The following is a 15156-nucleotide window of genomic DNA, read 5'->3' on the forward strand; positions in this document are numbered from 1 at the left end:
AGAATGTTTCATACGAAATTTAACTTTCTTGTGCAATAATACCGAAAATTCGTAAGCTTCGTAGAACGTACGATAGCGTAGAGTTTATATAATTATTAGTCATACGCAATATTTCAGTCCCTATTTAATCCCTATTGATTTTCCAAAATCACTGTTTAACAGTTCTTGATATATTTTAACTGTCTATGATCCGTGGTTTCACTCAAAGTTGCTGTGGATCGTAGCATGATATTATATACGTATCCTTATTCGAAAAACGTGCGACAGTTATCGTATTTTTTTGATCTGTTTGTAGTTTCTGGGATTTATGCATTCAAATATCCAATGGGTCATGCTCTTTTTCTTGGTAATATTAGCATAGTTCTATTTAATACACTAATTGAGACAGTTATCTACATCTTTTTAACCCTTTTTTTAAGTTTTATTAATCATTTAAGAAAAGCAAAAGAAAAAAAGGCCAAGTATTATTAATTAATGTATCTAAGCAATAAACACTGAACGCCCCTAAGGATCATGAAGATTTATACTCAATTCGCAGTCCCTAAAGCTAATCTCATTTGAACCTCGTGTTTGTGAGATAACAATCAATTACACCTACACCTCTGAACTTTCGGATAATTACTTTTTACGTCTAGTTAATAATACTGTCACTCATTAATCCATTTTCTTTCATCCATTTATTTTCAAGTATAGGTATTTTAAAAATACCTCTTATCATGCTCGCAATAGAGATATTTAAGGTAGTAATAAAATAGGGTTTTTACAACAGGTAACATCGTATATTCGAAACATACTTAAACACAAACATCAACAATCTAAACAATAAATAAATCAACTACAACATGAAGACCGTTGAAAATGACTTAAAATTAATCAACAATATTTACAAGGCACGGAACACACACACATACACACTTCAGGCACAGGAATACTTTTAATGGTGGTGACCCTTATGATGGATGGTTTTGTACACTGGGATTTTGACGGGATAAGGTTGAGGTACATGAACATGGATGGTCTTCTCAATCCTGATTGGGATATGTTTCTCCACTGGATAAGGGACATGTTTGACAACGGGGTATGGGACAACCTTTTCAATGGGAATACTGATTTCAGTTTCAACAGGCACAGCTACAGGCTTGTGGACAGGCACCTTGACTGGATAAGGCTGAGGAATACCAACAAGAATAGGCTTGGGTACACTAACGTGGATAGGCTTGTGGATTGGATAAGTCACATGTTTGTATAAAGGTACTTCGACGGGGTGTTCTTCATCAACATGTTCGCCTACAGGAAAAGCTTGAGCGTGTCCAAAGTTGTGCTGGTCACCGAATTCGTTGCCTCCATCGTGAAGGATGAAACCCTGTTGGCCGTGACCCTGGTCACCGTGGCCTCCATATCCACCTTGGCCTCCAAAACCTTGTCCGTTAAACTGTTCGTGGTTAACTTCTGGGCCACTCACGTCTCCCTGGTTACCGTGACCGCCGTCACCACCTTCATAGTTTTGTCCAAAATCATGCGCTGCTTGAAGGTAAGAGTCGCCACCGAAATTTTGGCCACCACCATGACCACCACCGTGACCACCGCCGAAATCAAAGTTCTGCTGCCCGTGTCCGAAATCTTGATTTTGAATAAGAGCAACAGTCTGCTCGTTTCCATGACCGCCACCGAAGTCTTGGCCGTGACCTTGGTTGCCAGAGAAGTCATCCTGTCCACCGTAATGTCCACCCTGGCCTCCAGAATATTCCTGAAGTTGCTCGCCTCCAAAGTCGTGGCCGCCGCCTCCATGGCCACCGCCTCCATGGCCACCGCCTCCATCTCCGCCACTGGAGAATTGATAGCCACCTCCATTGTCTCCTATGCTATTGCCCCCTGACTGATCATACCCACCTTCAAATCCGGCCTTGCACGTGGCAACTGCCAACGCTAACAAACAAACCTGTAACAAACAAAAATAATGATAAAATGCATTCCGAAATTAAACTTTTTTCGTATTGCGACAACGTGCTTGTTAGAGATATGGACACCGTTGCTGGATTTTTTTAAGTGCTATAAAACATATACTCTGTATAAAGAGTAAAACCAATACGAATTAATAAGAATTTCGTGTAAAATAAAGATTTAAAAATAATAAATTTGAAGCATTTATCGTAAAGCGTAGTTGGAAAGAATAGTGTTGGCGCTGAAAACGCTGACACACTCTCGTTAAATTTTCTTAATTGCCAATTATTGAACGCACCGCTGACCAAGCGTACCGGTCTGTCATCACATGAATCTCAAATTTAAGCGGAAAGGTACAAAATAAATGTTGCATCCCAACCGATGAATTTGCAAAGGCATTACAGACGGACTAAATTACAGAATATTACGAACCTTACCTACTCAAATAATACTTCCCTCGCTAACATAAGTATGAAAAACTATAACGATGGAGATAAGATCTTTCTTTTTATGTATCTTAAAATTTTTTTTATTGGAACTTCTCCAAAAGTCTAATTTTCGGATTAAATAACATAATACGACAATACACACATGACCATCTAGCCCCAAAGTAAGCATATCTTGTGTTGTGGGTACTAAGATGACTGATGAATATTTTTATGAATAATATACATAAATACTTAAAAAATACAGATAAACACCCAGACACCAAAAAACATTCACGTTCATCACACATACATTTTCCAGTTGCGGGAATCCAACCCACAGCTGTATACTCAGAAAGTAGGATCTCTGCTTAAATAAATAAGGAATAAGTTTTGAAAAGTTTTTGGAAAGTGTAAATCAATCCCTAGCAGTCATATAATTATTCGCAGTCGTCTCTATGCTCTGCAATATTAAAATGATTAAAAGGTAAAAGATTTTTACTTTGTTTTAATTGATTCTATAATTCAAAGAAGAATACTTAGGGTAATAAAATGAATACTCAATTGGGTTTTGAGAAAGCCTTATTTATTACATCGAACATAACATACACACAACTTATACTCAACTCGCGGTAAATTTAGTTTTGAAAGCGTAGCGCGTTTAAATTCCAAGCAAAATATTTTTTGCTGTTAAAGTATGAAACTGGAGGACTTTCAAAAACTTTTAAGGACTCTATTTGCCTTACACAGGTTGTCATGAGTGTTTTAAATCAGTTCGTATGAATTATGAAGTGGTATATTTTTGTTAGCCTTAAAGGAAAAGTTATCTGTTGTTTAAGAGGGCTGATTTTACTTTTGAATTGTTCGTTTAGAATTGTAAAGTAAGTAAGTCCCTATCAAAACCAATAAAACTTCGACAGTTTTCCGCAAATTTAAATTTTCTCAATTGGTATAAATAATAAAACAGAGACTCATTCATCAACCTCTGATTGAACTCACTATTCATTTTGTCCGTAAAAGCAAAGCTCTTTAATTTGTTTAAAATCCTGAAGTTTAAATTTATGATTTAGATAGAATTACACTTTTACTTTAAATTAAGATTTTATCTTACCTAGACTATGTGGAAGTCCTTCATATGCAAGCTATTTATTATCTACATCATGAAATAATATATTTTTGTATAGCAAAAAACCGCCCATTTAAGTAAGGACTTTAAGATAATTACTAGCTTTTAGAGACCTTCTTGTTTGTAATAAACGTTGAAATGTAACTATAACAAACGGTTCCAAAATAACTTAAAACCCAAATGTCTCATTACTCGTTTTGCAGAGAAAAAGGAAGCCTTTATTACATCATGACTTCGGAAGGACACTGTTCTATATCAAGTAGGAGGGACTAGATTTACGCCTTAAAGTGATCAGGATTTATTGAATCATAATCAGTGAGTAATTATGATTTATTGCCGATGATTGCTTTGCTATTGTAAGATCTCGAAATGCTCTTACTATAAAGATTTACATTATAACGTTAGCGAACGAATAACGTTAGCTTTAATAACCGTCAATGGTTGGAGGATCGAAACTCTACAACTATTTATGCATAACAATAAATATTCTTAAATAAGGGGAATCTTAATTAAAAAAAGAAAAATAGATTGCATTTTTAGACTTAATTGGTCTTTTCTTGCATTCAAAAATAAAGCTTTTCAAGAAGATAGAGCGAATACTGAGGTGGAAAAGAGTGGAACAGGAAAAAAGGAAAACGGATATTGTGAGTAAGGAAGAATTTTAAAACATATAAGTCTGAAATGCTGAAGTTATTAAGAGTTAATTTAATGTAGTGGAGTTTTCTTAAATTATCCATTTCTACATCTTTTGACTACAACTTAGCTATACAAAAACAATAAATGACGTGTAACAATAAATAAATACAAAACGGAAGCTTTCTGCAATTTCACGAAATAACTCTAAACAAGAATGGGTACAGATCACTCACGCTTCACCGCCCGCATTATGCCATTGAACTTATCCAACAGAATAACAATGCTATCACGTCTTACATAATGTAACGTAACAGGGACATTTCGTTTCAATTTATTAAACTATGTATAACGGAAGACGTTACATAATTTAAGCACTTTTTATAAAATCTTTTCAATATTGAACTTCAAACGGATGCTTTAGAAACTCTTTGATTTTGTTAACTTACATAAAATTGTATGTTAGGGATGATTTTAGTTTGGGCTATTTAAAAAATAAACAAGGAAATATCTCTACTGCTCCATGTGTATGAAAAATATTGTTTTGAGATAAAATACAGGTAACTTACAGTGAAAAAAGCCTTAATTTATCCTTACACTAGGTCATATATATATGATTTACCACGATTTTGAATGACCTCAATGTATTTATTCCCGTTTACAGCAATATCTTTAAAGAAGTTAAGAATAATGCCTGCAGTCTTCTACCTGCCTGTAAAGATCCTGTCAAAATTTCTTTAGATTATACTTTAGTAAGCCTGAGCGAACATGAGACAGATTCCTATGACCTTCATAAAAGATATGTTATTTTCAAATCAAAGACGAATTTAAAATAAATTAGTTTATTTGCAAAGACAGTGCATATCTATATACATAATACTAGCGACTCGCACGGGTATAAATTAGAAAAAAAGAGAATTTTAGTGCCATGTAAATTTTTTATTTTTTATTTTCGTTGGTTGCATTACAATAAATACTCTATTTTCTGCTTACAATAAACTAGCTTCTGTTTAAAATAGGCTTTGTTTTATATATAAATCAACAGAAAAAAATATCTAAACGCTGGTGAAAAATGCATCAAAATAAAGTTGTTCAAGAGGTCCGCGGATAAACAGACTGACGCGGAAAGCTACATTGTTTTTTTTATACGTAGAGTTATTATAAGGAAATTGAAATAGACCGCATTACTTACGTCTATCATTATTTCTCAAATATTCGCATTCGAAAGTGAAACACAAAAACTATAACATGACTTACATAACATAGGTAATATAGATTCGAAGTGAACGTCCCTTTTGCGGGCCTTTCTACAGCATAAACCTGTTTCTATCTAAACCATTAATAGAGGTACAAATTTAAACAGTCTCTAGCCGTGATGTCTACAAATAGATACTAAGTATGGGTAATGAGTCTCATACATTATTCCGAGATCAAGTTTAAGTCAGTGGCACCCATTTAACGTTTTTATCGTACGTTTAAAAGTCTACTAAGAGTTCGGTTTCAGTATGCAACGTTGCAATTTGCATTTTTTTCTTGCAATTATCGACGCATTGTAGGAATTATCAAGTTCGTCATAAATTATTTTTTATATTTTTATTAAATTGTTTTTACCTCCACTTGAAGGAAATATCGGTAAAATAAGTAGAAGTAGAACAAACTAAATACCCAGTAGGTAGGTAGATATTATTTTTTAACTCATAAAAATAACGTACAGAAATATAGTCAAGAATAATATATTTCTTCGCTGTGAAGAACTACGATTCGATCGATTCATTCAGCATCTTACGCATGAAGTCGGCCATCCGTAATCAATTAGTTGATGTGCGACAAAGTAAACAAAAACCTAGACACGATATTTAGCTACATAGAAATTAAGAACCTCCATGGTAGTGAACTAAAATTATCTAGATTCACTTTTACTATAAAACGAAAAAAACATTTTAGAAAGCCTCATTAATTTGAATATGATTTGACCGTGGTCTAATCTTTTACAACATTTTTAGGATACATACTTTCTCTTTCACTATTTGTTATGAATTAGACGGTTAATAAATAAATGTAACATGTACCAACAAAATTTACTAACTTTCTGTTAGTACATTTTGTCGGTACATGTCACATAAATCTATTAATAAACAGCCCAACCCTAATCTTTAGTGTTGTATCATGGGAGTATAAATATTATGATGGTATAAATATTGTCGATAAAATGGAAAAAAACACTCGTTAAGTTTTGCTAATATTAAAATTAAATCTTTTTGTGCATTTAACGATTGTGATCTTAATACAAAAAAAAACCTCGCGACCCTACTAACCTACTTTTACATTTATACAAAAAAAATCAGAGTGTCTGGTTTATTATAGCTACCTTATTATAACTACATACTACATGCTGAACCATTACTGCAATAGTAAAAAAATGGCTAGATGAAGTTACTTGGCTCGTGAGGCTTTTAAATCGGATTAAACCAATCTTATTATTTAGGTAGCTATGCTCAATCTTGGTTATTTGAACTTGTTAAACAGACTACTGGCTACAAAATAAATTTTCAACGTATTTTTAAACTAAGACATGAGATATAAACGGATATTTATGTAATTTAAAAAAATTAAGGTTAATTATAATGGGGGCCCTTCGTTATAATTTCCTTTACATGAGCTCAGATTTATAACAATTGAAGGTACAGATAGAAATATTTATTCACTATTATAATTCTATTGTTATTTTTATTCTTTACCTTTTAAAAGTTATTTGAAGTTCAGTAAAGGTTTAGGCATCCTGGATTTATCGGAATCAGTTGGGAATAAAACAATCTATGTTAGTGAAACTTTTACCCCCGAGTAAGCAAAAGTTTTATAGCACTTTTGAAGTGTTGTATATATTGTAGACAATAAACTATATCATAATTTAAAATTTCTAAAACGTACACAAGTTCTAAAATAAGCTTGCAGTTGTTTGAACTAATTTTTAACCTTACTATTATTTAAAATTTATCTTAATTCCAATTAAGAGATGTTAATCTCAATATATTAATGAAATTTTACCTATTAATTTCATCAGGAAATCTAAATTATAAACTCACTACAAGTAAAACTAAACCAGCATGATTTGACCTTCGCAAATATATTTTCGACTTATCCTTAATCTTGATCTCTGAATCTTAATTGACGATTTATGAGCTGCTGAAACGTGGGAAGTTTCGGTTTCAGTTCCCGCCTAGAGGAAAATTTAAAAGTTAGATCTTACTATTCATCGCCAATAACCGTACTGCTTCTGCGATAAAGCATTCCAATACTACGTGGAAACCAATCTGGGATATCGAATTGCTTCTATGTTAGCTCTATTTCTTACATTCATCCATACATTCATTGAGATGCCGTTACATAAAAAATACACACCTTTAGTAAAGAAATGTATTCAAATTATTATGTAAATATTCAAAAATGATTTGTCGATAAATATTGGTATCCCATCCTTATACACCCTTTTGAAATGCGAATAAATTGGAACCTGAGTCGATTTTCACATGGCTGAGTTTCTAACTGAGCAATAGTAATCGTTCAATCGACTTCGAATTTCCCGCTCACTATTTTGTATTAACACTGATTTATACACCAAAATATGAGTGGTTTTAGACTTGACGTGCTGTGGAAAAGGTTAATTCAGGATAGGGTGCAAATACCTCAGTGCATTTGTAAATTTTTAACTATAGAAAAGAAAGGAAGACAAGAACTAACACAGAATCTATACCGCCTAATTTTAAGAAGGCAGAATGACGGAAGTCTACGGAAGACGGAGGCAGCCCAAGGCAGTTAAGCTATCAATGTTATGTTACATTATAAAAAAGATAATCGTTTTCTTATAAGAAAACGTGGCAAAACAAATTCCATTTCAAATTGCAGTTATGTCTTCCGATCGTGACTGTAGCACTACAGACTCTCTAAATGCCTAGACTCACTTTCGTTGTTAACGCAGTAGGACTGGGTTTATAGTCTATGCGCGAATGATATAACTCGACAACAGAGATAGCGTTTGAGGTCAACATTTTATCAATTTCGATTTTTCAATCGTTAGATTGAACCGAAAGGTTAGGTTCCGGCCGCAAATAAACACACAGCCTATAAAAATGCATTTTTTTCAAAGTTTTGTATTGGAGGCTTCGTAAACCGGTATTTTAAAATGTTTGAAAGCATTTGTACTGTTAATTTTTACTAAAATAAGTACCCCAAATGTACTGCATTTACGAACATAATAATAAATATCACTAGCCGTATTGTTCGAAGAAAAGAAATAGCATATATAGTCCGACTCTAAAGCCATAAGACGTCTTAAGACATATCAACAAATCACACACAACGTTCCAGTACGATATCTTACTAAACATTAGCCTTTATAAATTATCTGTGCTTGGATCGTACTGTACACTACAATTAATGTAATACAATTTCAATACAAATATAAACAATTTTCATGGGAAACCGAAAACAATAGGTCTGTTTACAATGGTGTGACATCCTATACAAGTAGTATAACATGTCTACTTAGTAAGAATACATCAATGCTCAAAACATTCATCTTCACATGGAACTTCGACAGTTAGATTGAAAATAGATTTGCAAAAAGCCGCTATCTCTATTGAGGAAAGCCTTCTGGGATATTGACCAATCCTCAACGGAAATAAACTTTGATCCAAGCTATCGTCCTACGCAAATTATGTAAACAAATACTTATATTATATATGCGAAAGTATGTCTGTTTGATTATTTGTTTTCAATAATATTCGACTGATTTTAATGAAACTTTTTACATATGTGTGACGCAAGACTTGCATATAGTACACTTTTATCCCGGAAAGCCGTTTTTAGAATCTATAAAAATAAAATCGTTGTTCACTACCCAAACCGATCTTGGCGAAGTTTTGAATGGAGATATCAGATAGCTTGTATTCTGGAGACGAAATAAAAGTACCTTGAGCACAGGAAAAAAAGAGTCACAGAATTTTTAATATCCGAGTCAACCATTGATCAAGGCAAGGGTAAAAGTAAACTTTCATTAAAATCAAATAGTAATTCAATGATTCGCAGAATTAATAAGATTTGTAATATCTTACAAATATACATAGATTTAGAAATATTTCCCCGAAGGTCCGGTTAATGATTGAATTTGTAATATTATCTGAACCAAAGTTACGTTGGATCTATTTAATATTCTGTGAAACTAGTTTTGTTTTAAAATCTATAACATCGCATAGTATCTATAAAGGCAAGGTTTTGGAAACATACCGTCAATGAGATATTCTTTCGAGCTTTCGAACTTCAAACTCGAACTCGAATCGAACTAAGCTATGTGCTTTCTCATAATTTTAATCACGCATAGTCTAGTTTTTTATGATGCGTTCACGTACATAATACTGTAAGATTACAGGATGTAATAGATATAAGTAATAACCGAGTGAAATTAGATAAGTTTATATTGAAAATACTCTACTATACCTACTGCAATTATAATCTACGTTTTAAATATTCAAAAACTTACGACAAAGATTGACTTAGCTTACATAAAAATAAGATAGGTATTTAGCATATCGTAAAGGAAACCAAAGTACTGCTTTAAGATAATATATATATGACGGGATCATAACTTGAAATCGAGAAGGCAAACATTTGCACGAGAAAATGAAAAACGACAAGAGAGTATATCACCCATAATAATGTATAACTGCTTGAGAACAAAATTGGATGTACAATATATTTTAATGATTTTATTTCAAGCTTCTTTTCACAATTGCTCGTTTTAAACCAAATAGGATGCTTGTTATTTTTAAGATTTCTTCTAAATTTCGTCTTGGTAAATAAAATTATATAAGCTTTCTTAAAGAAGTTTTAACCAGTTTTAACAAGCAACGTAGAAAATAAATTTTTCTTTCTTTCACTTAATAAAAAAATAAAACCACTAAATGTGACGTATGGTTTCCCAAAAATATGCAAAAATAAAAACAATTATACCATAACTCAAGGGACTTAAATAGGAACCACCCTTCACACATTATTAATACCCGAGACCGAGGTAAAAGATCCGGGATGTAAATACCTATTGCATATTTAGACAAAAATAAAGCGGTATTATCCTAGTTGATAGCACTTCTTTTTCACCTTCGGGGGGCCGAGCTCGAATCCCAGCACGCACTTCTTTTTTTAGTTATGTGCGATTTTTAAGCAATGCCACTTCAACGGTAAAGGAAGATAATGTGAGGAAACCTGCATTCCTGAGAGTATTCTCAAAGGCGTGTGGAGTCCACCTATACGCACTGGGCCAGCGTGGTAAATCAGGCCTTAATCCATTCTCATTGTGGGGGAAAACCCGTGCCCTGTAGTCGGTCGGTAAAGGATTGATATGATTATGACGAGGGGGAGACGAAAAAACCACGTGTATAAAAAAAAAAATTAAAACAAGTATTCTATTTTATTCGAGACCCGAGTTAGTGGTCAAACGAACAGTACAAATGAAGTCCGAATTCTAAGAACGGTTTCAATCAAAAGGTCGATTTAGGTAGCATGAACTGTAAACATACAAGTTTCTATTGTAAAGCGATATTACCCTTGGAGGTATAACCCCCATATTATATCAAACATCGACAAAGCCAAAGGTACCAACCTAACAAATGATTAAAATGAAGCAGTTTAAAAACTTTTAAGTATTTTTTGAGGAAACAAATTATGATTAACTAGTAGTGGCCAGCGTCGTTCGTTCGCGTTTATTACGGTTTTTTTTAGAAATCCCCTGCCAAAAATCACGTTGATTGGTTTCTTAGTAAGAACGTTGAAGACAAATAAACACGCAAAAACACTAGCATTTATAATATAAATAAGGATATCGCCGTAATCCAAGTCCGCTTTCTAGTTGATTTTGCTATCTCAAGTTTCGTATTTTAAGCCCTTGAATAAATCCATAGTACTTATACTTTAGCATGATCACCGTTGAAAGAAAGTAAATGGAGAAACCTTCTACGATATGTGGTTATGGATAAAGTTTACATCTCGATAACTAAGTCGTTTTTCATCGCCATAATGATAATTACGTGTTGTTCATAATAAATGTTATTAAGGAACAGGACTAGCATAAAAGCTGCTAAAACACTATCCCGCGGATTATATCAACTTTGAATCTACAAATCAATGACTTACATTTTGATTACGATACGACACAAATATCAGTAGTAAGTGTGAGTAGATGATAGTTATCACTTATACTTTTCTGATAGGTCGTATAGCTTTTTAGTCTATAGCGCGTAAATGAGATTTTGATCAAATACTATTCCTATATACCTTGTATCTTAAACTATTAAATTCATAATGTAATTCTCTTCTTTGTCAAGACATTATTATGACGGTGCTTTATACATAGCAAAATATTTTGTTGCCTTTGATATGGTTGTCGAGGTTGCCGCACGTTGTTGCTTTACAAAATTTACAGCATTTAGTAATTTAATGGAGACTCAAAACTTCAAATACTCTCGTGCACATAAGTTAGGTTTTCTGAATGCGAACATAACCAACCTACGACCACAAATCAGCTTAAAGGAAAAACAAGCTTAATAAAGCTTGTTTAATATATTTCACTTGAGTAACGATAGCAACGGAACATATGAATGTATCTTTTTTGATTATAGGTAATGAAAAAGTCGTTAATATTTTCTTATAATTCATATAGCTATAATTTAGCGATAGTAGAACTATCGCTAAATTATTGAACAGATTTTGATCAATCATTATCTCAAATGTCACGTCAGCTCTAGCCCATTTTTGCAAACACATTGTTTCTGCGATTTTAGGCAAAAAGAAAATTAGCATTTGCGTTGTTTCGGAACGATTATGAATTAAATTAATAATTGATAAATATGCCGGGTATAATAAAGGACTGACCAGTTAGACATCGTGTGGGACAATCGAAATATATAGGTATATTTATACTAGCATTCTATTTTGGCTGATCAACATAGGCTGATAAGCGGACCGCGGCAAAGCACTCAGGGCGCATCTTTAAAATAAATATAAAATTATGCATAAATTAAGTACATTATTTTTCTGACCTTACTTCCGTTCGTAATTCATATTTACCATAATTTTACACGCTTATTACGTAAGTTACAAGTTGTTATGCGGTTTCAAACTCAATCCAAATCAATTACCACAGTTTCGAGGAACTATCAACACAATTGCAAACTAATAAGTGTTTTATATATTCACATACATATGATAAACAATAATTACAGTGCCAAAAATAATTAAAATGTTCAAATTTTGAGCGCAACCAATTAGTTATCTTTTTTCTTGCTAAAAAGAGATACATTTTATTTTTTTGTATATATATATTTCAAATTCTAATTGCTTCTTCTTTTATGAGTATAAGTGATTTACTTAGAATTTTTTTTCGTATGTATACTGATACTTTTACATTTTTATTAATTGTTTTAATAGTGAACTAAAAAAAATATTGTTAATGACTAAAAATATTAAAGTTTTGTATGTCTTTTAGATATTTTGTTACGCAGCTTTTTTTTTATTTAAGTTTATGCTTATTGGTTACAAGACGCTGTCTGACCTAATTTTAATTTCACCAAGTGGTGATTTTTAATCAGTGTTAAAACATGATATAATGCAATAAGATAAATATGGACGCGTAAACTTGCCAGGTAATTGAGATTACAAACTTTTAAAAATAAGTAGAGTTCCGAGCCAACACAATGACACTTGCTACTAACTCTTTTTTGTTTTTATCAAGCATTACGTCAAAGATGATATATATCTTTATTTCCGGCATCAAGGTTCATCTCTTTTGTTATGAGTAAAAAAAAAACATTACGTACTTCTTTATTAGTGAAAGAAAGTCATATTTGTATATGCGTATCACTACCGCTCTAAAAGAACTTCAGGATGCTTTTAGGTCTCCCCCGCAACCTTTGTACCTGGGAGCCAAATCTTCAACATGTTGTTAATCAATACGCGAGTTATTTTATGTATATTTACCGATTTTACTGCCGACACTGATTTTCTTGTTTTTATTATATAAAAAGTGGAGAGTAGTGGGCCTCATAAGAAACTTTGTCAAATTTAAAATGAACTTAAAATATTAGGTGCACTTAAAATTTAAAAATAAAAGTTTTTCGAAACTGCTTTGGAACACTAGAGTTCGAATAAAAAAAAATGGCCCGTAATTTAACGTCAGGTAATTTTTTTTAAACTTAGAATGTCTACGAAGTTAAGAAATTACTATTAACTTTTAAAACATTCGAGCACTCAGCATAATAACTCTGACTTCCTTTTATATTTTTTCAAAACACTACTTTTACTTTCGTCCAATTATTTTTGTTTTACTTGCACACACACAATCACGCATCGAGTTAATTAAAAAAAAACACTTACAAAAATCTTCATGTCGATTTGCTTAGTGCGGGTTTGTTCCCCAGTGATGTCAAATGGAATGATAGCCTAAGATAGATGCTCTAACTTTTTATAGAGAACGGAAGTGATTGTCGGCTATACTCGCGGGAAAGGCTCGCAGAACGTATTGGGTGGTTGCAACGCATTTTTGTTTTATTTCCTCTACTATCAATTAAACTCATACTGATAAGTAGTTACATTATGTGTGGACGATTGTATTTTATTTTTATTATTAATTTCAAATTGTGTTTATTAAGTAGTTTAATTTTGAATTGTATTTAAGATTACTTCACTGCTTGTGGCCTCGTTGATCTTGCGGTTAGCAGGTTTAACTAGAAAACACGAGCTCCCGTTTCGTATCCAGGGTCAGGCCAAAAATTATTGGGTGTTGTTTTTTTCTACTTGGTTTGTCAGTACCAACCCGGAGCTAGAAATTTGCGGTGTCAACCTCCGTGCCTCGGAGAGCGCGTTTAGCCTTGGTCCCAGTTACATCATTAACTTGTGCTAATAGTTGTTAAAACCCACCAACCCACAATAGAGAAGCATGGTGGGTCTATGCTCTAAAAACGCCTCCCCCTACAAGAGAATCCCTCCTAAAGAAGGAATGCGACCTTACAGCGTTACGACAAATTGTATATATAATGTGTGTAGTAGGTATGTAAGGGGTAATGAATACAGAGCTGAATTTTATGCATTAATAAGTAAATAAGAAATATACCAAATGAATTCTTAAATTCGATTAAATAGTGTTTTTAACAACCTACTCAGGAAGCTGTGACTTAAAGAATCTACTATAATGTTGCCCATTATTTATATCTGTCATTGTGTTTCTCACACATAGCGACTAATTGTAATTATCTTATCATTAAGATCGCTGTAGATCACAAGGCGACTGCAATCATGATTACATTTTTTGAGGCAATTGTTTGCTTTTTACACATGATGATTTCTAAGTTGCTTTGTAAATACTACGACTGATAGTTGTCTCCACATTTCCAAACAAGATGGCGCCACGAAGGTCCTGCATCGCGCTAAAGAAGTGTTCACAAAAACTACCATATATACAACTTCCAAAGATGAATGGTCGGACCTCGGTCCCCGAGCACGATCACCCGCTCTTAATAGATCTTTCTATTGTTACGGTCGAGCACGTTACCATTGCTCCCATACACTCTATAATTACCTATGATATTAATGATGGTCATCAACATTAACCTATTACCAACCCACACTGACCACAGACCCGGGCCACCGAGAGCCCTTGTCTCTTTGCAGATTGAGATTGGTTTTGGGCGTAGTCCGTCCGGCTGCCCAAGTGCGGATTGGTGACTTCATACGCCTTTGAGAACGTTATGGAGAACTCTCAAGCATGCAGATTTGCTCAAGAGTTCCTTGTTCAGCATGTAATAATTATATTACTTAAAAACGTATTTAATTCTGTAAATTGTGTGGCGGCGATTAAACTCGTTTCCCCTAATAGGCATCCGAAGTACTATACCTACATGTATTTCGTAGTCTGCTAACTGTCTTAAAACAATAGTGTAGACAGAAATACTTCAGTAAAACACAAGCCCAGATAATGTTTCCTTC

General features: G+C 33.2%; 1 protein-coding gene across 1 annotated transcript; it reads right to left on the bottom strand.

Annotated features, from left to right (window-relative positions):
• Positions 1 to 906: 906 nt before the first annotated feature.
• On the bottom strand, positions 907 to 13586 carry LOC120625163 (glycine-rich cell wall structural protein 1.8-like). The gene is made up of 2 exons (XM_039892138.1): positions 13549 to 13586; positions 907 to 1939 (listed from the first exon to the last, which is right to left on the bottom strand). Exons 1-2 carry the CDS (start codon positions 13558 to 13560, stop codon positions 935 to 937), a joined length of 1017 nt encoding a protein of 338 aa, XP_039748072.1. The 5' UTR covers positions 13561 to 13586; the 3' UTR covers positions 907 to 934.
• Between the last annotated feature and the right edge of the window lie 1570 nt (positions 13587 to 15156).

Source organism: Pararge aegeria, chromosome 1 (assembly GCF_905163445.1).
Source record: "Pararge aegeria chromosome 1, ilParAegt1.1, whole genome shotgun sequence".
NCBI classification, from domain to species: domain Eukaryota; kingdom Metazoa; phylum Arthropoda; class Insecta; order Lepidoptera; family Nymphalidae; genus Pararge; species Pararge aegeria.